Below are 26,247 nucleotides of genomic sequence, written 5' to 3'. Positions count from 1 at the left end.
AGTAAGCGGAGTCATATGATGCTCCTCTGATTAAAAATAAATAAATAAACCAGACTTCGATAAACACTGACAAGATATTTAAATTCTCTTTAACAACAATAGACTAGAAAGCAGTGAAATCTTGGATTATAGAAGACATTTGTTCATTTCGCACTTATGAACATTTTAGTTGCGTTTTTATTTCCAGGTTTTAGGTAGGGGTGAGTGATATGATGGTGCTACAATGCAAACAATGTGTTGATAATGTCTGAGTGATCTGAACGTTGAATGGTCTGTAGGGTATACTCTGAGGTCCAATTTAGCCATGACACACTCCAAGCCTGATCGCTTCAGTGTATTAATGAAAGAATGCACATGGCGGCCAAGGCTGGATGGGGGCGCGGTTGTCCTATGATCCAAAGGTCAATCCCCAGTCCCAGTGGGCCATGTGTTGAAGCATCCTTGGGCAAGATGCTGAATCCCAACGCTGGCCCCGGGGCATGATACAAACTGCAGTCCATTGCTCCTTGCTAATAATGTAAGGATGGGTCAAATGCACGGCTGCAAGCCCACAGCCAGCCTGATCTAGGATGGGTCATGATGAAATGCAGATTTCTTAGTACCAGGATGCTGGTCAATGATAATAAAGTATTCATTCATGTAATGTAAAGAAAAAATAAATAAATAAAGAAGAAAAAAATTTATATGGCGGGTCCCGTATTTCTTCATGTTTTGTCGCTTAGGTTTAGTTGTAACTTTTGTGAAGTGTTGTCAGTTATAGGTGACAGAATATAGGCTGAGGTAGGGGCGGGAAAAAACATGAAGGCTAGACCAGGGGTCGGCAACCTTTTGCCATCAAAGAGCCATTGTTACCGGATTCCCACAGTAAAGAAACCACTGGGAGTCACAGCAGCTGCGGTGTTGTGCCCACTTGAACTTGGGCCCACCCTAGAACTGCCGAGAGCTGCTTTAACCGATCACAACAGGTGACAGCAACCAAAGTCGCTTGCTCATGTACCTTAAAGTTATCTTTCTATTTGATCACCCTTAAATTTTGTTCCTTTCACACTTTTAAATTGTATTTTCTGTCACATTGATTTTAATGTTCTTGATATTGTTGCTAATGGAAAGCACATTGAATTGCCTCTATGTATGAAATGTGCTACATAAATAAAGCTGCCTTGCCGTATCACAATACAGGGGAGACAATTTGATATATTGTGATAAATTCAGCCAGACGTTAGCAATCTTAGACTGAATTTATTGTAGAAAAATTCCATAAACAGCCCAAACTGATACGTAACATATTTAACATGAGGTATCCAAACCATAATAGAGGGATTTACATTTCAATGGTGGAAACAAAACCCATTGCACACTGCAGCTGACTAGTGGTGGGAGTAAAGAAAACACACAAATGTTTGCATGTAAATTCTTCCCAAAAAATCAATACACAGCTTTTGAATATCAATATAATATTGCAGGAAAAAAATACCATGATATCTTGGCATATCAATATTTTTTTACATCCCTACTATAAATAACACAACATAACTTGTTTGAATGTTCGGTGGCTGTTACGTTGACTATTAATGCATCATCTAATTGCATCCTCAGCCTTTAACCAGTGTTATGTTGGTATATGCTGAAATGTAGATTAACAATTGCACAGCCTAAATAAAAATATGTCCAGGAATACTTTTGGACATGCTGCGTTTATTTTAGGGCATTTCTTTTGCCGATGACATTTGCTGTTTTGACATATTACCCACCCCTAGTTCACAATCGAGTTAAAAGCATCACCTGAAGCTCTTTAATGCTAAGCGTACTTCTGTCTTGGAGATAATGTAAACACAAGAAGCAATAGCTGCAGTGAGAATGATCTCCGACTTACTGCAAAAGCAGAATACTCACATCGCTGAGGCACCGTCTCTTGAGAAAAGGCTTACTGTTGGGACTGTTAAAGAATCCCTCCAGTGAGAGATTCCTCACTATCCTGAGCTCAGTCATCATTCTGCAAGTACAGATGCAGGCACGTTGACAAGAGTGGGGTGCTGATGTCACCGTCAGCCACACGGAAAAAGGCGAGATTGACAACGACACTTGACACTCACAGCCGCTCAGGCAGTAAACTTGGAGAGAAGCCTTGATAGCTGTCCATCAGAATCCATATATATGTGTGAGAGCATGCGCTGTAATGTGAGAAAACGATTGTTCTTCCTTCCTCTTTTCAAATAACCTCCACCCTCCCAGTAAAACACAGCTGTTCTGTAGGAAGGACAAAGGAGGAACGATGTTTCTCCCCTCCCTGTGTACTCTGGGCAGCAGTTTTCTCTTTTTGATGCAATCACACACACTTATATGTGAACACACACCGAAAACTACATACTTCTCTTTTTGTCATATAACAAAATAAAATATTCTGTTCCTCCTTTATTTTATCTTGCATTGCTCAAGTCTTGTTCTCATTTCTGCTTTGAAAAAAAAAGTGTTTCTTTCCCATTTTTTAAACACTCTATTGACCACAATAACACAGTTCTCAGCATAAATACACCCCACTACATTTGTCAGAAAACCTTTAGTTTCCTTTCAGAATCAACATTTTCTATGAGATACCATTCTACAAAATGGTCCCACAAATGTGGGCCATTGATTGCAAACAAGATTTGTTCATTTGCACACAATAAAGTGATATTCATTCATTCATTCATTCATTCATTCATTTATAGAGCGCCTTCCTGCTGCCAACTAAGGCAGCCCAAAGCGCTCAACACAGCAATGTAAAAACAAGCATTAAAATAACAAGGGATAAATCATAAGGAGTAAAAAGTACTACACATGAATTCATGTTAACAAACCCATTTAAGCATGTCATGGTGAAGAGAGAGCTGAGTCAGAAGGCAAAGCTCTCAATTTACCGCTCGATCTACATTCCTACCCTCACCTATGGTCATGAGCTTTGGATAGTGACCAAAAGAACGACATAACGGATACAAGCAGCTGAAATGAGTTTTCTCCGCAGAGTGGCTGGGCTCTCCCTTAGAGATAGGGTGAGAAGTTCAGTCATCCGGGAGGGGCTGGGAGTAGACCCGCTGCTTCTCCACACTGAGGAGCCAGTTGAGGTGGCTTCGGCATCTGGTCAGGATGCCTCCTGGATGCCTCCCTGGTGAGGTTTTCCAGGCACGTCCAACCGGAGGAGGCCTAAAGGTAGACCCAGGACACGTTGGAAGGACTATGTCTCTCACCTGGCCAGGGAACGCCTTGGGATTCCCCCGGAGGAGCTGGCCCAAGTGGCTGGGGAGAGGGAAGTCTGGGCCTCTCGACTCAAGCCTGGTTTATGCTTCTCCGTCAGCTCCGCAAGGGACAGACACGCACGGATTGACGGAAGCGTTTTGCTCTCATACTTCTCCGTCGCCTGGAGAGTGTTGCAAAGCAATTCCCCGGCAGGAAAACACAGGGCGTAGCGTTGTTCTGTGGTATCTGTCGTGTATCGGTCCAAGATCGTTTGTTTATATTGTGTTTTTTGTGTATATAAGAGACTTTTAACACGGACATATTTGTCTCTCATTCTCCCACCGCTTCATGCACTCCCCACCTCTAAACCCACGTTTCCTGTCATTTCCGTCCACAAATAAAACACTTGCTGTGCATCTTTTCACTCCTCCAGTCACGGGAGGATAAAACGTTCATACTTTTATAGTTTTTTCGTGAGGTATTCTTCAAGCTTCTCCGTGTTTGCCGCTAGTTATCCTCGGCTCTCTTTGCAATGGCGGCGGTGTAAACAACAGCGGCGTCCCGACCAATCACAAGCTTGCGTAATCCGTCTCGTTCGACGGATGTTTAAAAAAGTGGGCTCGACTCCGTACGTACTTGTGTGCCCTACGCAAGGACGGATAATGGTGTTGCGTGTCTCCGCACTGACGCAGACGGAGAAGCATAAATCAGGCTTTAGGCTACTGCCCCCATGACCCGACTCCAGATGAGTGGAAGAAAATGGATGGATGGATGGATCCATTCAAGCCCATGTTGCAAAAACGAGCACCCCAGTTAAAGTCTTAGGAGAAAAGCCACACTAAAGACTACAAAATTCAAATGAACAGGGATTCAACTACAGGTGAGTCTAATGATTTGTTTAAGAGGTGTCCAGCAGACAGGTCACTATAAAAGGACATTACTTAACAAAGAAAAGCCCTTCCCATTTCAGCAATGGCTCCACATGGAAGAGAAATTTCACAAAATCTGAGAAAGGAAATACTTTCTTTACACTAAAAAGGTGAGGGCTACAGAAGATCAACAAAGCTTCACATATCAGTCAAAATACTCAGCCTCTGACCTTGCAGTCGTCCGAGGCTGAAGAGAGGGAGAAAACTTAAGCCCAAAATTCAAATAGTTTTACAGGCAAGATGTTGAGACGTAGAGAAACACAGCAGATTGGACTCGAGAGAGTTCCTCATGATCCACAAAGGTGGAAGAAGCATAACAACACCTGGCTACTGCTCTTTGGGCATGGCACAATCCCTGATTGGATCTTATTCAGCAAGTATAGTCAGCCTACTGTCCTCTGCACAGACCAGAAATGGCCAACATGCTGGGAAAAAAGAAAAATACCTTTTAGAAGTGACATGCTGGCTTCGAACTGTTACTGTTTCATTATGAACCTCATCAGAAGAACCTTTAGGTGGATTCACTAATGCCACAGTAGCGCTATAAACCTTTTGTTTGAGAAGTTATTCCATTTAGTTGTCAATTATTATTTTTCTAAAATGTATAGCAAAAGTAAAAATAATCTTAAAATAATTTTGTCATAAAAGTACACAATTAAATGTGGTCATGAGACAACATCACAAATGTGTCTAAGCGGATGTAAACACGGTGGACTACTTCTAAGCTCTCTCTAAGCTTTACTGTTCTAGTAAATTCTCACTTCATCTTCATCATTCTTTTTATGTAAAGCACCTCCTGCCGCCTTCACGGATCCTCAAGGTGCTGATAAAGACACAGATAAAATTATAAAACAACAGATTATATAAAACCAACATGGTGGAATAAAGGAGAAAGTCATAAAAAAAGTTCAGAAACAATAAGAGACAGACAGAAATAAATAAAAGTTATGAAACAAGGACAGTGTGCTGTGAGACTCACTGGGTAAACTGTCTGTTGTGTACATGAGAAAGAAAACATGACAACATGAAGTTCCTGGATGAAGGTCCGGGCCAACTTCTAACAGCTTTGACCATCGTCAGTGCAAAGTTGAGAATGAGGCAGCGAGAGATGAAAGACAAGAGAAGCACTGCAGGATGACAGTCGAGCTTCTTTTGTGCAGATCTATTCATCAGACACCAAAATTTGACCAACTTCTAAAGGAAAAACTAGAAACTTCAAAGCAGATGATTTTCACCCATAATTTATATGTTTTCCACAAGAAATTGGTGGCTTCCAGTGGTGTTCATTAAGGAATTACACCAATATAGTTGTTTTATTTCCAAAAGCTCATTTCATTTATAAAAATATTTATTCTGGCTTTGTTTGGACTTGAAGGATTTAGAGACAAAATAAATGTCACTGGGCTGTTTGTAGCAGGTAGGACTCAATGGCAGGCAGCAAGGAAAAGGCTTTAAAACTTCTATTTTGCCGAGCAAGGTCAGGAGCACGACCTTGATAACAAGATAACACATAACAAAGGAACCAACAAGAGCAACTGAACTGAACTGGGTATAAATACGCAGAGGGGAGTGATGAGATGGGTAACAGGTGTGATAGATGGCTGATTACTGACAGGTGTAACTGATACGAGGAAGGAGGCAAACACAATGACACAGGAGGAAAGTTAAATAACGTCAAATAAAACCTAAAAACTAAAAAGACTAAAGATGCTAAGAATAACTGGAATAAACTAACAGAAGAATGGATAACAATAAAATAACTATAGTGGACAAACAACAGTTAAAGGTGTGGAACACTAGTTTAATCAGTACATCTGCACTGGTTTCTATTAGGGATGAATGCCTTTATGGTGTACTTGGGAAGTGGGTGGACACTGGTGCACCATATCCAAGACTTCGAAGTGAGCTACATCACACCTGAGCTTCAGACGGCTGGATTTGGATACTTATTTCCTGATATTTGGACATGTCCCCTCTAACAACACAGCCACTACCACTGACTGTGTGTGCTCTGCAATGGTGATGTTTTATATCCACAAATAACACAAGTCTGGGGTCATGAGTCAAGATGATCTAATCCTAGAGTTTCACCGTGTACTTTCTACCAGAATCTGATGCAGGAGATAGGTGTAAGAGACTATTTTCAGGTTTAGCCTGCATGAAATCAGATTGTCCAATCACAATCAGAAATATTAATTAATAAATGGGTTTTCAGAGAACCACACCTTTAAAGGGAAGTCAAGGAGTCAAAGATAATATCCAAACTGGGGAAAACTGGTCAGAGCACAGATGAAAACTCATCTCTGTACTGTGTTCCCTCAGCATGTGAGTTCGCCACATTTTTAGATATTATAGTTGAATTTTATCCAGTTTTTGTGAGTTGTTTTATCAACTTTTTTTGTCTCAGTGTATATTTTGTGGGCCCTTGCTTGGGTCAGTGATGCTTTAAATTATTTTATGCATGTACTGCGCTTTGGCTCACCTCCTAGCTGATGAAAAGCACGCTACGAATAAAGTTGATGATGATGATGATGATGATCATGGAAAGAAATATGAAAATGACTGAAACTAAAAGGCTGGAAGAAAATACACAAACAGAGAAGGTGGGGAACTAAACACATCCATCTAATCCAAATAAATAATTTAATAAGGGAAAAGAACAGTGCAGGAGCTGAGGAGTGACCCGACTAAGGTGAACAGATGGAAGCTGAAAAATAAGATGAAAGGCTAAAGCCGTCTTTCCACCAAACGCAATAGCAGCGTTTTACCCACGAGCTTCCTTTCAACCCGGGAACATTTCAGACGCGAAGCGGGAGCAAAGCGTTCCACGCAGCTGGTCCTGTGAGGTCACAAAATCACAGGAGAGCTGGAACACCACACGTGATTTCAGAAGTCCACAGCATCACAAGCAAAGAGAAAGACAGTTGCATGTATCAAAAAAGGTCTGTGGTATATCTTCTGTTTGGATTGCTGCGGGGTTCTCACAAATGATGTATGTTCATCTGCAAGCGACTTTTACTTTGAAAGTTTCCAAATGTTTTACACTCCTTTCGCGTTTGACTTCCTGTCTGGCCCAATCTAAACTGCAGCGTTTGACGTGTTTTTGAGGCATAGTGCGTAAAAAAAGGACTTGAAACTTAATGATGGCGTCCCTTCGCTTTTGGGATGTGTCCAAATGTTACAGCTGATAGCTGCGATGTATTTCTGCGGCTGTTTTGCGACACTTTCATGTCTGATGGAAAGGAGGCTCTAGGCTAGGGGACAGGACACAAGAGGAAAGGGACAAAACATGTAAGGGACTGGGAGACATGGGACACAGGACATAAAATAAAACCATGATTGTTTTTTTCTTTTATGATGCTTTAAAGCAAATTATTAGTGAATGATCACATCATGAAATAAAGGAATGTGAATTCCAATGATGTGCATTAAAGACAAAAGTGTTTTATGGTGGCAAATGAGTGGGAGACATTAATGGATTTCAAGTTCACATAATGAGCTCGGCCATTGTTTCATTTGTGAAGCAAACTGATGAGGATGTGTGACACTTTAGCTTGAGCTGTTGGTGAAGAAAAAAAAACCCGCCAAGCTGTTGTGATTGATGTGGTGTTGTGGAACAAATGTGCTGAAAAAATAAAAAGTAATAAAATGTATCCAAAGCAATGTCTCCCATCTCTTTATTCTCGCTCGTTGTGTTTGCCACGTCCTCAAAGGTTCTGCCAAACAGAAAAGTAAACTTCAAAGTGAGTTGATCAATTGGCACAGAAGCTCGATGTTTTTCAGTCGGAGCTCCATCGAGGTCCAGTCGTCTGGTTTGGCTGCACAGTTTCTGACCTCGCCGACGCCTCTGAGGTCTGGGGATGCAACTGGAGCTCACACAAATGATCCTTTCACCCCATCAACACCTCAGACAAGCTGACTGCATGCCAAGGAGATGAAGCTACTCAGAGTGCAGAAGCAGGTCTACTTTAATCAAAAAGACAGTTGCTTTAGATAAAATAAGCCCACTCCTGCTCTATAACAGAGTAAGTACTGCAGCTTGACTAATGTCTATTGAACCATTTTCATTACAAACTACTTCATCAAGACTTAAAACCTTCAGCAGGCAGTTTTTCTTCCAATCCAATAAAATCCCTCCAGCACTGCTGGACTAAAACACACAATACTGCAGTTCCATAGAGCTGTAAAATCTAAAATAAACACAGAAATACAGACGTATTTCTTCCTAGCATTCTTCTCTCGTCCCTTTTTAGCTCAGCTGCTGGGTGTCTTTAAAGACCCGTGGGTGTTCTGCTAGCAGCGGATATTTTAGCCCCAAGCAAATCTGAGGAAAAGGCTACAGGAGTTGAGTACGACTTTGTTTCCACGCCGAGTGATGCGGAACTGCCAAAGATAAAAGATGACTGGTGCGAGGGAACTGCAGCAGAATCTTTGATTATGTAAGCAAAAGCCTTCTTGCTTTTTTCATGACACATCCTCGAGCTGTTAGCGTGATCGTATCGGGCAAACACAGCACGGAAAAACAAACGGCTCTGTATCACAAGTGTCAGTGCTCTTTTTACAAATATAACCCATACTGTTGACTTTAAATAGACCGTTTGTGGTGGGAATAGGACAACTTCCTGTCTCTACACTCGCTTTAGCTACTTACATCATACAGCTGCAGCAACACACGTGTCATATAGGAACAAAAATAAAACAAAAGGAAACTTTTTGGTGTGTTAAAACAGAAAAGGTGGTCTAAACCCATTTCACTTGTCGTGTGACTTTTCTAACAATCATTTGCATTTTGAGCGTGACAGAAATAATAACGTCTCTCGTGGGAAATGGAAACAACTGCTGTGGGTCTATATTTGTGTCATGAGCCTTTGACAGAGGGCGCAGACTCGTCTGTCAGGCGTCGCATCAGCCTGTAAATGAGGGGGCATCACAGGCTGCTCATCTGGTGGCAACATTTCAAGGAGATGATGATGATGAGCCCGAAACAGAGGGTGGGAAACCAACAGGGACGTGAGGTGCAGATTGATCAGGGAATAGACTCTATTGTAACCCTTTACAAAAGGGGGTTGTGTCTGTTAGGAACATTTTGATGTAAAAGTAATCTCTGAGGTGGTAAATAAAAACTCACACACACTTTTCTAAAATACAGGTGCTGGCCAGTAAATTAGAATATCATCAAAAGGTTGAAAATATTTCAGTAATTCCATTCAAAACGTGAAACTTGTACATTATATTCATGCAATGCACACAGACCAATGTATTTCCAATGTTCATTACATTTAAATTTGATATTCATAAGTGACAACTAATGAAAACTCCAAATTTGGTATCTCAAAAAATTAGAATATTCTGAAAAGGCTGAATATAGAAGACACCTGCTGCCACTCTAATCAGCTGATTTACTCAAAACACCTGCAAAGGCCTTTAAAAGGTCCCTCAGTCTTGTTTTGAAGGCACCACAATCATGGGGAAGACTTCTGACTTAACAGCTGTCCAAAAGACAATCATTGACACCTTGCACAAGGAGGGCAAGACACAAAAGGTGATTGCTAAAGAAGCTGGCTGTTCGCAGAGCTCTGTGTCCAAGCACATTAACAGACAGGCGAAGGGACGGAAAAAATGTGGTAGAAAAAAGTGTACAAGCTCTAGGGATAACCGCACCCTGCAGAGAATTGTGACGACAAACCCATTCAAAAATGTGGGGGAGATCCACAAAGAGTGGACTGCAGCTGGAGTCAGCGCTTCAAGAACCACCACGAGGAGACTCATGAAAGACATGGGATTCAGGTGTCGCATTCCGTGTGTCAAGCCACTCTTGAACATGAAACAGCGCAAGAAGCGTCTCGCCTGGGCCAAGGACAAAAAGGACTGGACTGATGCTGAGTGGTCCAAAGTTATGTTTTCTGATGAAAGCAAGTTCTGCATTTCCTTTGGAAATCAAGGACCCAGAGTCTGGAGGAAGAGCGGAGAAGCACAGAATCCACGTTGCATGAGGTCCAGTGTAAAGTTTCCACCGTCAGTGATGGTGTGGGGTGCCATGTCATCTGCCGGTGTTGGCCCACTCTGTTTCCTGAGGTCCAGGGTCAATGCAGCCGTCTACCAGGAAGTTTTAGAGCACTTCATGCTTCCTGCTGCTGACCAACTTTATGGGGATGCAGACTTCACCTTTCAACAGGACTTGGCACCTGCACACAGTGCCAAAACCACCAGCACCTGGTTCAAGGACCATGGTATCCCTGTCCTTGATTGGCCAGCAAACTCGCCTGACCTTAACCCCATAGAAAATCTATGGGGTATTGTGAAGCGGAGGATGCAATACGCTAGACCCAACAATGCAGAGGAGCTGAAGACGACTATCAGAGCAACCTGGGCTCTCATAACACCTGAGCAGTGCCACAGACTGATCGAGTCCATGCCACGCCGCATTACTGCAGTTATTGAGGCAAAAGGAGCCCCGACTAAGTATTGAGTGCTATACATGCACATTCTTTTCATGTTCATTCTTTTCAGTTGGCCAACATTAGAGAAACAAACATTTTTTCATTGGCCTTTAGAATATTCTAATTTTCTGAGATACCAGATTTGATGTTTTCATTGGTTGTCACCTATAAATATCAAAATTAAACGTAATAAACATCGGAAATACATTGGTCTGTGTGCATTGCATGAATATAATGTACAAGTTTCACGTTTTGAATGGAATTACTGAAATATTTTCAACCTTTTGATGATATTCTAATTTACTGGCCAGCACCTGTAAGTTCTTTTTGGTGTAATGGTTCAGGCCAGGGCTAGTCCCAGCCTGGAGGGCTGGTCTCCAGCACATCTTAGTGGTTTCTCTGGTCCAGCACACTTGATTCAGTGGTTGAGTCACCTGCGCAGCAGCTCATCAGGCTCTGCAGAAGCCTGTTAATCACCTGTTGATTGAAATCAGGCGTGTTGAAGCAGAGTTACAGCTAAAATGTGCTGGACACCGGCCCTCGAGGCCTGGAATTGGATAGCCCTGGTTTTAGGCCAATAAACAGAACCATTTAAACTCTGTTACAGAAGACTGCCTTCATGCATTCTTGTTTATTCAGGAGAGCATTTAGGGCATGGGCGGCACCAGGGGATAGCTTCAGCCAAGCTGAGCAACCCCACCTCTTGAGCCCCCCTCAAATGGAGAACATCAATCCCTGACATTCATGAAGCAACTGCAGGGGAAAAAAATCTACTGCTGTCCCTGATTTATGGTTATTTACTGATATCATGGTCATTTTAGAGCAGCAGTAGCTCAGGAGGTAGAGCGGGTTGTCCAGTAATCGGAAGGTTGTAGGTTAAAACCCGGTTCCCTCCAGAGAATGCTGCTGTTGTATCCTTGGGCACTTAACCTGCCTTGCCCGTTGGCGGTGGTCGGAGGGACGCAGAAAGTGAGTCTATGAATGTTCATTTACAGAACATCGCACATCTGTGTGGTTGTTTCTGTCCTCAGCGTTTTCTCGTCTGTTTTCTTTCGGCAGCTAACGCAGGAAATGGGGCAGAAGACGTAATTATTTACATCCTGCCTGCATGTGAAACTCAGAGTGACAATCTTTTGTAAAAAAATAAGTTAAAAAATAACTCAGTTAGCTTGCTCTTTGAGTAAATTCATGGTTTAACTTGGGCAGAAATGACTTTTCGCACAGGGCCAGGTTCGTTTCAATTGTGGTTTATTTTTTCTATCAATAAATTTAATCATTTGAAAAATGCACTGAAACTTTAAAATACAGAAAAAGAGCCTAAGAGGTTTCTACATCACTGACTGTCTCAATGCTCTGTCAGAATCTACCACCACATCTATGAGACAATCACCTCTACTGTTGGTGCAACCAACCCCACCCTGGCGATCACAGAGTTACCAGAAGCCTCACACCCATCCGATACTTCCCTCAGTACAGTTCAGTGCAAAAGTTTTAAACCAACCCTACTTTCTTCATATTGTACTTCCAGTGATTGTCTTGTAATAGTTCTACAACGATCTTAATGAATGATTCTCCACTTTGGCGGCTTTTGCTCTGATATTTTTGTCCAAATCACACATGCAGCTAAATGAAGATATTAAAATAGATCCTTGTTGCAGGGAATCGTGTCAGATGTGGTATCTTGCATCTCAAATTGCAAGTGAATAAAACTTAATACCACCAACCTAATTACAGTGAGGCCTAAAAATACTAAAGAGATGCTACTCAGGCAGTGTCTGGTTTCTGAACCCTCAGCTACACCCACAGAGGGAGGAAGGGGAGGGAGGAAGCATCCAGAGGGACGTTGGATATGAATGAGTCTTCCTGAGGTGATGAAGCACATCGCGTTGGCGTGAAGAAGAGAGCAGGAGTGGGTCAGAGATTTGTTTTACCTTTGAATGTGAGGAAGGAGGAAACGGAGGGTGAAAGTGGGTTAGTATTGGCTTTATTTCGTCAGATGTTTGAGAAATCCGTCCATCTTGTTTCCTGTGAGTCAGAGAGGATGGAGGGGTGGGAACAAAGACATGAAAAGACACATTACACAAAGTTTCAAGCTGACATTTTCTTTAAGCAATAAACAGTGAGAAAAAAATGACTGCAACCCAACTGGGTCACATTACTAAAGCAGACCTATGATGAAAATGAGGCTATTGTGACACAAAAGGTATTATTTTCTTTAGAAGTATTTAAATTAATACATTTTTTAACAGTAAAGGTCCGAAGAGTAAGTGCTTTAAAGCAGAGGGATCAGGAGAAGAGCAGAAAGTAAAACAGAGGGAGAAATGAGCGAAAACGGATGAAAAGCAGAAGGAAGGATTTTCAGCTTTCCTCTCTTAACCTGCTGCCCATCCCTCTCCATCTGATTGGATAGAATTACCAGTCTGACTAGGATTCTGGTCACAGTCACTTCACACCTCGTCTCACACAACAGCCGACTGTCTGTGCATGCATTGTGCTCATGAACCTGCAGCAGACAGCATTTCTAAACACCGCTCAGGGACCAAAGGTGACTTCTTGGGAATAAAGTGAGAATTGGTGGAGAACTCACATTTACTTATTTTTTTGGTTCCATCATTTTGGTGTAAATATGGCAACACATAAATAAGAACCACTGCAAAAATATTCTTCTAAGAGCTCTCACTACTGCCGCTGTGGAGGATCTATAAGCAAACGGAGCTGCACTCCCTTGACGGCAGATTGCCAACCTGCAGGGAGGTTACGACCTCTATTACTAATGGAGCTCTGAAGTCCTGCTGGGACTGTTTTCCAGGTTCTTGGGCTGCATTCGGGTCACAAAGTCCATAGAATGATAGATTCTTCCTACAGCATCAACACACACGCACGCACGCACGCACACCTCTAGTCGTTTCTCATAAGAAAATATGTCAAACATGACATTGAGCTTACAGTAAAGGAATGATCTGCACTTGTTTTAAAAGTCATCCAGCAGCTGAAGCAACCATCAAAGTAGCCCTGAGGGTATGGAACTAGGATTGGGACAATATTCAGCGTAACTTGTACCAAGTTTTGTAACTTCGAACATGTTTCATCACATGTAACTTTGGATTCGTAACTTGTAACTTTGGATTCGTAACTTGTAACTTTAGTTTTCTAACTTGTAATTCTCAATTCATACTTGTATTTCTTGTTTTGTAACAGGAACATTGTATTTTGTACATGTATTTTTTTATTTTGTAAAATCAAACTTTTATTTTGTACATTTACTACTCATTTTGTAACATCAAAAATTCATTCAGAAACATGAAACTTTCGTTTTGTAACTAGCAGACTTCCAAATTGAAAAAATCAAGGTACAATTTTGAAATCAAAACTCTCAAAACACACATTTCATTCTACAGGTACAAACTATCCTACAGTGTTACAGATCTTTTTGTCTCGATTCTAGCGTCAGTGGGAGGAACTTGGGTGGAACCAATGAGAGCACGAGTCTTGGCTACCAATCACGTTTCTCGAATTCCTGTCCAATCACTGGGAGAGGAGGGCAGGGTTTTGTCAGAGCTGTAGAGAGTTATGACACTCCAATAGACTCCTATGGAATGGGGAAGTCACGTGGTTCACGTAGTTTCGAATAGTTCCAAACAGCCCCGCTGCTGCATTGACTGCAGTTCATTTTCGGTGTTTCGGAAGGATTTTCTCCGGTAAGTTGATGAAATGTCATCATTTTGTTGCATTGTGAAGCGTTAGCTAACCTCTTCGTTGTCTCCTCACAGCCGGCTGTGGATTTTCAACAGGCAGAAAAAATGGGGAGAGCTACGAAGTTTTAAACGTACAGTAAGTTTGTTAAAAACTAGCCGTAGAAATCTAAAAAGCTTAAAGCGGTTCAGTTTATAGACATTTTTCGTTTGTATATTTGTTCTTTAAATTACATTTTAGACAGAAATCAGCCAGAACGAGTTTGTATCGCGGGTCCCAGTTATTCCTGTGTGTGTGTGTGTGTGTGTGTGTGTAGCGAATTATACTTGTCATTTGTTTTAAGGACAACGGAGCAAAGAAGCGTTTCTATTAAGCTTAGAGGTGAAGAGTGAAGCTGTTTACACACAACCACAGAAGTTCTTCTGTGAAAAGTAGTTTTACATTCGGGGATTTACACAGCTGACACGCTTTAATGAAGTAAAAAGTTTGTGTGAAGAATATAATTTTCATCGTCTCATGTGGATAAATGTAAAAATGTGCTTATTGCCTTTTTGTCACCTGTGGTCTCTGATTTTCTCTGTAGGACTGCAGGTGTCCAGGGTCAGGAGAGGCTTTACCTGTTGGTCCTCCTGGGAGGGAGGCCTTCTACTGTCATCATGTTAATGTTATTTAGCTGTTTGATATTTGAACACATTTATTAAAACAAATACTAACTGATAACTCTTTCTGGTCATTGATTTTATCACCAATTTTATTAGAAGTTAGTAACTTTTTTTTAAAGTAAAGCAACCGGAAGGCAGTATGTTTCTTTATTCTGAAAATCTTGGGAGCTTCGCTCCGTTTCCGCGTCCGATTTCCTGTCTTTCCTTCTCCAAAAATGTCGAACTTGACCCGTTTCAGAGGCGTCGCGCGTAGAAAATAGAACCGGCGCGTAAGGGCCGCGACATGCTGCTCCTGAGACGCGGCCCACTCGCGCTGCTGACGGCTGCTGACGACTCCGGTGGAAAAGGTTCTGTTGACCACAGCGGCTCCTATCAGCAGCTATGACGTGCTGCTGCAGTAACGTGATGCTGACGGCTCCTGTGGAAAGAAGGGGTTAGTGTTGCAAGGTTAGCTAACGTTAGTGTTAGCATTTCCAGCGGCAAAACCCTCGACTGCTGCGGCGGTTTTAGGGTTGACTCTCTTCATCCAGATCCGTAGGTTTTTGTGGGTCTGAGTTCACTTCCAAAGATTCATTTGTTTCTGACTGAACCCGTGGAAATTTGGGCAACAAAAACCGATCCGTTTTACCACTAGCTCTACCTTTCACTCTTTCGCAGGTGGAAAATGAGGTCAAAGGTTAACATCAATTTCCTGTTTTGGTTTAAGTTTTTACTATCTATATGATAATTTACTGATTATTTTTGTTTTGTATGTTAAATATTATCACATCCACACGTTAAATTAAAATTAAACTGTAAAAAAAAAAGTAATTACTTGAAGGTGCAATGACTAATCCAGGGGTAGCTATAGCACCTCCTAGCGCCCCCCCTGGCACCGCCACTTGAACATAGCTGTAACTCCATCCCCCCAACCCCCACCCCCACCCCCACCCCACCCCCTCTCTCATGCTTGAAATGATACAACACCTACATACTCAATGTAGAGGGCAATTCCCAGTAACAAGTCAAGTATGTACAATTTTTCCAACCAATACTCGTCAGTCCAACAGATGATGATGTGAAATATATTAGAGCAGGTAACTTTTACACTTTCTGTGACACATGCAGTATTGCACCAATCACAATCATTCTTAATCAATTTGCTGTTGAAGCCCATGAGTGGATCCTGAAGTGAGAGATTGTTTTTTGCTAACATTCACTGGCTGTTTGATGTGACATCAACAACATATGTAATGGAATGAAATGACCGTTTTCCACCTAAAAGTCATTACCCCCCCTCCTTTGACACAGAACCAATCTGCATGAGATATTGCCTCAAGGTATGGTGGAATCTTATGTCTTATGGCTCATGAAATAAAATGTAAATTAAACCATTACACACACTACGTCTCAACTGGTCACACACGGTCACGCCACACTTCCAATATCTCACGCGGAAGAATCACATAAACACCATAACTCCACCATTAACAAGCAACCATTGAACCATCCGGTTGTCGGTCCCGTTGAACTGCCAGAGTTCCACTCGTTACACACTCACATATTCAGCAACAGAACACCACTGGTGTGAGAGTTTCTCCACTCATTAATATCAAAGAAGGACACTCAGCCGGCTGCTACCACTTCAGCTTTAGGACAAACTACCAGAATCCCAAAAAAGAAACACACCATTTGAAGTCACAGACAACAACAGACGTTTGGCCCTTGAAAATGCGAATGGTGTTTAGCACTATCTTGCTTCCTTCGGCGTTGCAGGATTCTGGTTCCAGCAGAAGCCTCAGGGAAGATACCCGAGGGGAGGGGTGAGTGCTCTGTGACCATGTTTGTGTTCAAAACCTAGCCTGTTCTGTAGGATAGCTTTAACAGCTTTAAATGTCGCTGATGAGTACATTTTTTACTGTAATTTCAAGATGTTTTACTTGTCTCTGCAGATAATCTTCAAAAGCCATCATGCATTCATCTGTGTCTCCTCAACTTCATTATAACAATAACTTTCAAAGAGTCATTCACCTGCTTCAGTTTTTATGAGGTAAGAAAGACAAAAATGATTAACATCTGAATAAAACTGAATAAAAGTAGCCAAGCTCATACAGTTTGTCCTTCAGTTATAAGAGGAAAATCAGTTTCCAAGAAAGAGAGCTGAGGTTAATCATGCTGATCTGAAAACATTATCCTCAAACAGTGGAGGTTTTCTTCAAGAAGTTTTTTTCCAAAGCATAGAGGCGTGTGTGGCTCTGACAAGTGGACACCAAGCAGGGATGAGGTCCTCTGCACGGGTTTAGAGAAGGCGGGCCAAGATTCCATCTGGACCTGGAACAAACTGGCACATTATGTCTATCGCGCGCGTACACACACACACACACACACACACACACACACACACACACACACACACACACACACACACACACACACACACTATAAATTGTCATTATCCTCTGAAATGACACCATGATGCTTCTCAGTCTGGAGTTCACTGGTTCAATTAATTAAATATTGTGTATAAGGTACAAGGAGAGGAAAAAAACTAACCCTAACCCCAATTTAGCTACATTAGAGAATAATGCATCATTGAGCTGCCTCATCATGAGCCCAGGTGAAATGATTCCTTCATTTACGTCTGATTCATTAATCGCGCACACAGAAAAAGAGTAAAAATGTGCAAAACCAGTTCTATCATCTGTTGCAAATGAAAACAAATAGTATTTAATGAGTGTTTTGTTTCTATCCCAAAGATAACACCTATTTCTCTGTATTACACACGACTCGTTCAGTTTCCTCCCCTTTTCGTCTCCACGTCCAGGTTGTAACAGCTGTGTTTGTCTCCTAGCAACATAATACCTGACTCAACTAAAAAGAATCCCAAAATCAGAGAATGCCGCATGATTATTTGCATGAAATTAGACAAAATGTTAAGCACCATCATGAAACTCCTGAATAGAGAGATGCAGTTAGGATCCTGAAACAACGGAGGCTTAGCAAAGCTCAGACATTTTCACAATGAGCATGCATGCTCTCATGGTGCACATGCACACAACAGGTTTTATGATGCTGCTGACCTATAACGGCTCCGCACACAATATAGCCAAAGGATCTTGCAGAGCTGAAGCTTTTTACCAGTAAGATGAGGGGGAAAAATCCTTGAAACAAGAAGTAAAGAACAGTCCAGGCTTGTTGTTTCAGTATTTTAAATGCCTGAAAGCTGCTCAGTGAACATAAATGATGAGAATACTGATTTATTAATCCAGTATGTGAGTGGTTAACCTCAGTTTCATTTCAGAATTACTTCTGAAAAGAAAAAATTGGAATAATAGATGCTTTCTGACAACCACTGTGTGCCGGTTTGTGGAAAAAGCTGCAGCAACAGGGACCTTCAAGCTGTTCACTTGATGGATCACAATGTTAAAGATAATCCCCTGTTTTTAATTTATTCTTTGCCCGTGTCTCTATAATGAAAGAATGGTAATCTGAAACTAAATGCACCAGTTAATCCCGTGGCCACCAGCTGCAGTGTCCTCGGACCACTCAGGCCATGAGTCATGATAGGTATTCCTGTTCCTGCCCAGTCATGGTGCGGGCCTCACAGTAATGTTGGACGTCAAAGTTCAAAGTACAGATTTAATGAAACATCACAATAGGGGAAATCATTAAAAAACAAATGCAGATTAGTGTAAATCAAGCTTAGAGAACTAAGATGTTAGAGGGAGCCATCATTTCTGGGTAGGTTGTGCTTTGCATTCTAAAATAAATAACAAATACAATTGAGAAGTTAATCTATGGGCTCATCTGAGAGGCTCTGTGGCTGTGATATTATTGGCTTTAGGCTAATGTCTGGCTGCACACGTCTGGCTGAACGATGCATTGAGATATGAAAATAGCCACCGGCTCTGTGGGAAGAGTCAAATGTCATCTGTCGAGTGCTGTTCTAATGACGTGACCTTGTCTATTAATGATAGAATAACTTTATCCATTAAACATTACCTTATAGATTAGACACACTTTTAGTAAGCTAAAAGGCCTTGGGAGTCCTGGAATAATAATGAGATGACTTTTAATGAGTTTTGGTTCAAATAGACAAACTAGGAGAAGGAACAAAGTTTCAAGAGTTAAATATGAAGATATTATAAAGACACGGCTCGAAAACTTCTATTAAAGAAGGGAAAAAAAGTCATATTTGACTCTGTTACCACAAACTGATAAGTGATCAGTGTTTATTTGATGTTTTCCAGGACTTCTGGTGTTACCGGAACTGGAAAACTGGATGTCTGAGGGTGTCTGATGCTATCTGGCAAGGTCATCGCTATAAGTGTCACGTTGCGGGTGTAGGAGTTGATGGACCATGTGTGGTGGAGCAGATCAGGAGGTAAAGATGCAGGCTTCAGATAAAGTAAAATGGTTTTAATGGTGGGACAGGAAGGAACAGCACAAGACAACGATGACAAACAACCACAATGATCCGACAAAGACTGATACAAGGAGGGAGGTATAAATACACAGGGCAAATGAGGAACACATGGGCAGGTAAACAAGGGGCAGGTGAAAACAATAAGGACTAATCAAGGGCAGGAGAGAGACACAGTCAGGGAGGCAGGGGCAGACCGTGACAATAAGTGGGTCGCTTGGATTATGATGGTTGCTATCAAGGTCGCTCTACAGATCCGGTTGCTTATGGTGCATCTGATGGACGCCAGATAAATTAAAATACGGGGATTTTGGATCCTCTTCCTTGTAGCTTTAATCCTTTTAGCATACTGGAGGCCATAAAATTCAATTTCCCAAGAGGAAACAAACAGTTGTCATGTTTTAGGTTTACACAGATGTTTGGTTGTGCTGATGCACAAACTTTAAAGGATTTTGCATTTTAGCCCCTATGTGGTGCCACATGAAAATAGCTAAAGGACATTTAAACTACATTGGTACAATAGGCCATAACACTAAAGCCTGGTGCCTGGTTTATGCTTCTCTGTCAGCTCCGCAAGGGACAGACACGCACGGATTGACGGAAGCGTTTTGCTCTCATACTTCTTCGTCTCCTGGAGAGTGTTGCAAAGCAATTGCCCGGCAGGACAACAGAGGGCGTTTTGCTGTTCTGTGGTATCCTGTCATGTATCGGTCCAAGATAGTGTGTTTATATTGTGTGTTTTGTGTATATAAGATACTTTTAACACGGACATATTTGTCTCTCATTCTCCCACCTCTTCATGCACTCCCCACCTCTAAACCCATGTTTCCAGTCATTTCCGTCCACAAATAAAATGCTTGCTGTGCATCATTTCACTCCTCCAGTCACGGGAGAATTAAACATTCATATTTTTAGAGTTTTTTTCGCGAGGTATTCTTCAAGCTTCTCCGTGTCTGCCGCTAGTTATCCTCAGCTCTCTTTGCAATGGCGGCACTGTAAACAACAGCGGCGTCCTTACCAATCACAAGCTTGCATAATCCTTCTCGTTGGTCTCATTTGACGGATATTTAAAAAAGTGGGCTCGACTCCGTACGTACTTGCGTGCCTGCCGGAGCCCTACGCAAGGATGGATAATGGCGTTGCGTGTCTCCGCACTGACGCAGATGGAGAAGCATAAATCAGGCTTTAGGCCAAGGTCCTGCCTCAAGTGGAGAAATTTAAGTATCTTGGGGTCTTGTTCATGAGTGACGGAAAGTTGGAGCGTGAGATCAACAGGCGGATTGGTGCTGCATCTGCATTGATGCGGGCGTTGTGGCATCACTAACCCCAAAATTCCACTATCTCCGCTCCGCTCCGGCACGAACTCCGCGGTTAAAACGGTCCCGTTGTAGTCAATCAGAGCTGTTCCACCACTGCGGCCGTGCGGCGCAGTGCGCCGCCTGCCGTTCCGTCATCCGGCAAAAATAGGATTGATTCTATTTTTGCCGGATGCCGGAGCACCTCCACAGTCAATGGACAGAAATCACAACCGCCCAACAGGAAAGGGAGCAAGTACAACTTCCGTTATTTCACAATAAATTGATAAACAAAAAGTGTTTTTTGTTTCATATGCACAGGTTTAACAACTTTTAACAAATATCAATGGTGGTTGAACTTTAAATGCACAAAAATAATCCATAAATACAGTTTCCACTATCAAAGTAGTCACACTTTGTTGATCCAAACACTGCTGATCTCTCAACACAAATGATAGGCAGATTAAACAGTTCATTTTGATGCTTCTCCCACACAACGGGTGTTTGGATCTAACTTCCGCATTTATTGCTCGGACTGTATCGCAAGATCTCGAAAATCATGCGCATGCCTGTTTGCGCACCTCAGGTCTCCGCACCGGAGCAGAGCCGTTGCAGAGTGGGTATAGTATAATTTGAGTTCGGAAGCGAGCAGCAGCGGAAAGCGGGGGCGGAGTGGAGCGGAGATAGTGGAATTTTGGGGTTAGTGGCAAATAGATCTGAAGGTCATCAGTAAAACAGTGAAAAGTAATTTTATACTTCTCAAAAATAGAGCCTAAGGAGAGCATATACAAAGAAAAAAGTGCTGGACCCAAAATGGAGCCCTGAGGCACACCGCATATCAGAGATGCTTTTTTTGAGGTAAAAGGACCCAGATTAACAAAAAATGACCTCTTGTGAAGGTAAGATTTAAACCACTGGAGAACATTACCTCAGAGACCAACACATGACTCTAGGCAGGACAACAAAATGCCATGATCAACGGTGTCAAAAGCAGTCGGCAGATCAAGTAAAACCAGAGCTGCTGACTGGCCTGAATCAGCAATTAAAAGAAGGTCATAAAAAAACTTGTAAAAGAGCACTTTCAGTGCTATGACGGGGCTTAAAACTTGACTAAATTTTTTCTGAAATGTTGTTAAGGGACAAGTAGTCCTGGAGCTAAGGGGAAAAACAACTTTTTCAAGGTGACAAGCTTGGTCATCCTGGAGGGGCTCGGAGTAGATATACTGCTTTTCTGGGCACATCAAACCGGGAGAAGACCCAAGAAAAGACCCAGGACTTGACGAAGGGGCTATGTTTCTCGGTTGGCCTGAGAACACTTTGGGATTTCCCCCGAGGAGCTGGCCCAAGTAGCTGGGGAGAGGGAAGTCTGGGCCTCCCTGTTTAGGCTGCTTCCCCCCGCGGCCCGACCCCAGAGAAGTGGAGAAAAAAGGATGGATGAACATTCTAATACTAACATTCACATCTCATTATACTGTAATTGTAAGACTTGTTTGAAATTACTATACTTTTCTAGACATCTGTATATAAAATGGCTCGTCTACCAATCAGATCTGACATTAAAATATGATAAAATGCTTTAATCACATTTAGCCTCTCATAATGACTCCAAAAATAAGCAAATAAACACTGTCCATTACCACAAACCCAGGTGGTTTCCAATAAAGTGTTGCTAGGACATATTAATGCCACCTAACAGTGAAATCTCAGCCCATAATTACAAAGCATGGTGCCATTTTACCATTTAAATCAGTGTACACGTGTCTCAATTCTCTGAGATTCATTAAAACTAAACAGTAAATTACTTGGATCTTAGTTCGGCTTCAAGAATAATATTCTGCATCTTTCTGTCATCTAGTGCCACACACACACACACACACACACACACACACACACACACACACACACACACACACACACACACATCCCAAAAACAGACAAGAATACATAAACCCCTGAGCTTTGCAAGCCCACTTAGTAGAGAGCAACTAATCTAATCAAGTCTAGCAGCTAATGCACAGTGAAAGCAGACTCATTCACTCAAGATCGCAGTCATCCACTTCCTGTGCGGGAGAGAGAGCCAAACAGGAGAAAGTTCAGCATTTAGAGGACACACCGTGTGATGGAGAACTAATTGATCAGTAGTTGTACAACAATCGTTTTCACTGGATCTTTTCTGTCAGTTTCGCTCTTCAGTATCAGCAGTTTACCCCTTCGAAGGCAGCCCGATCTGTCGCCTCTCCTCTCACTTACCTGTTTGTGATGCTACCTCCCCCTCAGCTCAGCCTCCTCTCTTCAACAACTTGGTGTTCATCTCCTTATCGCTCCCTCCCTGCGTCTGGCTCGGGCTCCATCCCTCTCTTCCCTCCAACACCTGCTGTCGAGATCAGCCTCCCTCCTGTCAGATGATGCTGAGAGCCGCCCTCCCCTCCCCTCTCCGTCCTCCCCTCCCTGTTTTCCTCTCTCAGCGTCTCCTCACGTATATGTTTTCACTCTCTATGTTTTTATTCCGAGGCGATCACAAACACTGTCTCCTCATTTTTCATCCTCCATTTTCATCTCCCTCTTTTTTTATCTGGTAATGACAGAGATGCACATCCAAGCTCCAGCTATCGTTTAGTGATTTTGTTTGCTGATAACAAATTCTGTTCATTCAACAGGACAAAATGCTGCAGACAAATCCAGGCTTTTGAGAGCAATGTGTCCAAAAGAACACCTAACCCAGTCCTCCTCACTCTGACACCTAGTTTCAACATCATAAAACCCTTCCTGCCAAAATGAGCCGAGCCATCCCATTGTGCTTTTGACACATTAGTGGCAGGCAGCAAGCAGAAAAGCTCTCGAACGTTGCCGACTTTGTAGCACACTCACACATAATGGAGAAAATCACTTGCTCGGCTTGCAGTGGAATGAGCAGAGGTCGGTATGTTTTTCCAGCATAGTATGAACTAATCACATTTTCCTCTTTGGTACGAAGCCAGAGACTCATGCATCAAAATACAAAAAATGGTCAAATACACTATCATGCACTATGCATACAATCATATTCACAATGGTGCTGTTTAACAAGAAAGCACTGGATTTCTACATTGTGTGTCAAGCCAAAGCTCACGTCTCTGCACCAAACATGGTTCTGTATCAATAAAAATGTCAATTTTAAATCAGGTGAACATCTCAAATCATGTCTAATCTGGTAACAATATGCAGGGCAGCAGTAGCTCAGGGGGTAGAGCAGGTTGCCTTATGATCGTCGGGTTGGATTCCAGCTCCCGCCAGGGTTATTCTGCTGTTGTGTCCTTGGGCAAGACATTTCACCCAACTTGCCTGTGTTAGTGGTGGTCAGAGGGGCCGACTGCACCAAGTGGCAACCTCCTCTGTCAGACCGCCCCAGGGCGGCTGTGGATACAAAGTAGCTACCATCACTAGCAGTGTATGAATGTGAGAATGCATGTAAGCATCTTTGAGTGTCCTAAACAAGCCCTATATACATTTGATGCATTATTATTATTATTATTAGTAGTAGTAGTAGTAGTAGTAGTAGTAGTCGTCGTCGTCGTCGTAGTAGTAGTATTAAATTGGAGAAGAGCAGGCTTTCATATATCCATGAGAGGTGTCATGCTCCCAGAGTGTGTCATACAAGTCTTTCTTCTTTTTTCCAGCCATGACTCAACTTGACAGCACAACGTTTTACTACTTTCCTAGGGGCTATCCAACCCCCTTAGGATCAGTTCAGATGCTTCCATTAAGATATTATCCTGGGCAACATCAAATCCAGCCTAAATGTGCAGTAGGACATTTCTGGAGTAGTTTTGTCTGTTTTTTTAAATGCTTATTACACTTTGATGGCAACCAATAAATTAAACGCTTTGTCAAAAAGGACAGTCCTGGAGAAACCTCATCCAATCAGTGTGAATGTCCCAGCACGGATCACATATTATAGGCTCGGAGCAGCTGGACAGGAAGTGAAGCAAGAGCAGGGCTGTCTAGGGTTATGGATTGAATTTCTTCTTTTGGTCATTTGGAATTGTTTCATATGTTGCTTTGAGTTTGGTTAATCTACAGGTGTTTAGTAGAAATAAGTTACTCTGCTGCTGACCATCATATGCCGTTCAATCCCTGCTGCTGAAAACTGCTGCACACTGAGTAAACTATTTAAAATATGAGCAACAAGGCTACTTTTACATTTATTCTTAATATTAACATGTTTCTTATAAATGTATTTGGTATATGACAATTTAATTTTTTACATACATTCTTAACTCATTCACTGCTATTTATAACTAAAGTGGTCATTTTAAATCCAACCGTTCACTGCCAATGACGACTAAAGTCATCATTTGCATTTTTTTTACTGTGTGGGCATCAGAACGAGCCCCCGCAACATGAGAACAAACATCTCAGCTCTAAAGCTGATCTTCATCCGCATGCGTCACACGTCACATGATCAGGAAGCAGAAAATCCATGTGTTAGGAGATCGTTTTGGGCCGCTGCTGTAAAAAAAACTGAGGCACGAACCGGAAAAGCTTCTGCCAATCACTATTCGGCTATGGATTATGAAAGAACGGATAACGCTCGAAACACACGGATTCTTCCTGATGTAAGAGGTGAGTCTCCTCTTTGTTTCGGTAGTTTTGGCGTCGACATCATCCTAGCGCGCAACGTTCTGTGACTATTAAAAAATCTGTAAAAACGCTGAGAAACGCTGGCAGCGAAGGGCTTTACCGATCAGGAAACGGCTGACAGGGAATGAGTTAATGTTAACACGTTTCTTCTTAATATACTTCATAATCAAATGATGTTTTTGGCGAAACAACTAAAGAAATTAAACAATTACAGAAAGAACGGATTCCAATGATGATCAAAAAAGCTTAAAGGACAACTAGTGTGTTTCTTATTGCATTTGTAACATGATGAAGGAGCTATTCCACCGAAGGTTATTTACGCTCTCTCCTCAGGAAGAACTAATCTGCATGAGACTGCCTCAAGCTCATGCATTTGCTTCTAAAATGTTTCCTTTCCTGCTCAAGAGAAGAATGAAGACAAAGGACTCTTTCTTTTAATAGATCAGAAAAACTCTATTTTTAATAAAGCTAATCAAAGTGTTAGCCAATAATAAAATGTGAACCAATCTGTGAAATGAAAATATTAATTACTTGATATTGTAATCCTATAGAATATAATAAGTAATATACCTTTAAATATTTCCACTAGAGACTGATCACACCTAAGGTTAAGTCACATGACACATTGCTTTTACTGATCCAATCAGAATCTTCCAGATCTGACGGAGGCGTGGTTTTGGTGGTGCTTGGTAAATCTGTCCTCTTTTGATTCAACCGTAAATCAAAACATCCAAATAGGCTCTGAACTACAGGAAACACACAAAATGTCCCAAATTGCTCCATCTACACTGATGACAAGTGCAACCTCCATGGGCAGTGGCCCGGCGCCCCCTGGTGTCGAGCCTGACGAACTACTGTTGGGACCTCTCCTGCCTCAGGGGAGGGGTGGTAAGCCCTCAGTATCTGTCATATATCAACAGGGGCATCCCTGCAATGCACTTTTAGATACTGGTTCAGATTTTACAATCATAAGCAAGTCTCTTTTCCACCGCG

The 26,247-nt window shown here is 42.1% G+C and overlaps 1 protein-coding gene across 11 annotated transcripts in view; it reads right to left on the bottom strand.

Moving 5' to 3' along the window:
• rap1gapb (RAP1 GTPase activating protein b) overlaps positions 1-26,247 on the bottom strand; it is a 126,657-nt gene that overhangs the window by 27,856 nt on the left and 72,554 nt on the right. For 8 of the 11 annotated variants that reach the window (XM_054731766.2, XM_054731783.2, XM_054731730.2 and 5 more), the window contains exon 3: positions 12,514-12,607. Coding sequence is in view for 7 of the 11 variants with exons in the window: in XM_054731730.2 (XP_054587705.2) it covers positions 12,514-12,607 (94 nt within the window). In the remaining 4 variants the exon portion in view is untranslated. Of the gene's footprint in view, positions 1-1,893; positions 1,994-2,093; positions 2,184-12,513; positions 12,608-22,884; positions 23,011-26,247 lie in introns of those variants that run through there. The other 3 variants (XM_054731768.2, XM_054731788.2, XM_054731746.2) reach the window with 2 other exon arrangements.

The sequence above is a fragment of the Nothobranchius furzeri genome, chromosome 3, assembly GCF_043380555.1.
Source record: "Nothobranchius furzeri strain GRZ-AD chromosome 3, NfurGRZ-RIMD1, whole genome shotgun sequence".
Classification (NCBI taxonomy): Eukaryota; Metazoa; Chordata; class Actinopteri; order Cyprinodontiformes; family Nothobranchiidae; genus Nothobranchius; species Nothobranchius furzeri.
Note: the sequence above shows the minus strand (reverse complement) of the source record. Positions and strands in the feature narration are given on the sequence as shown.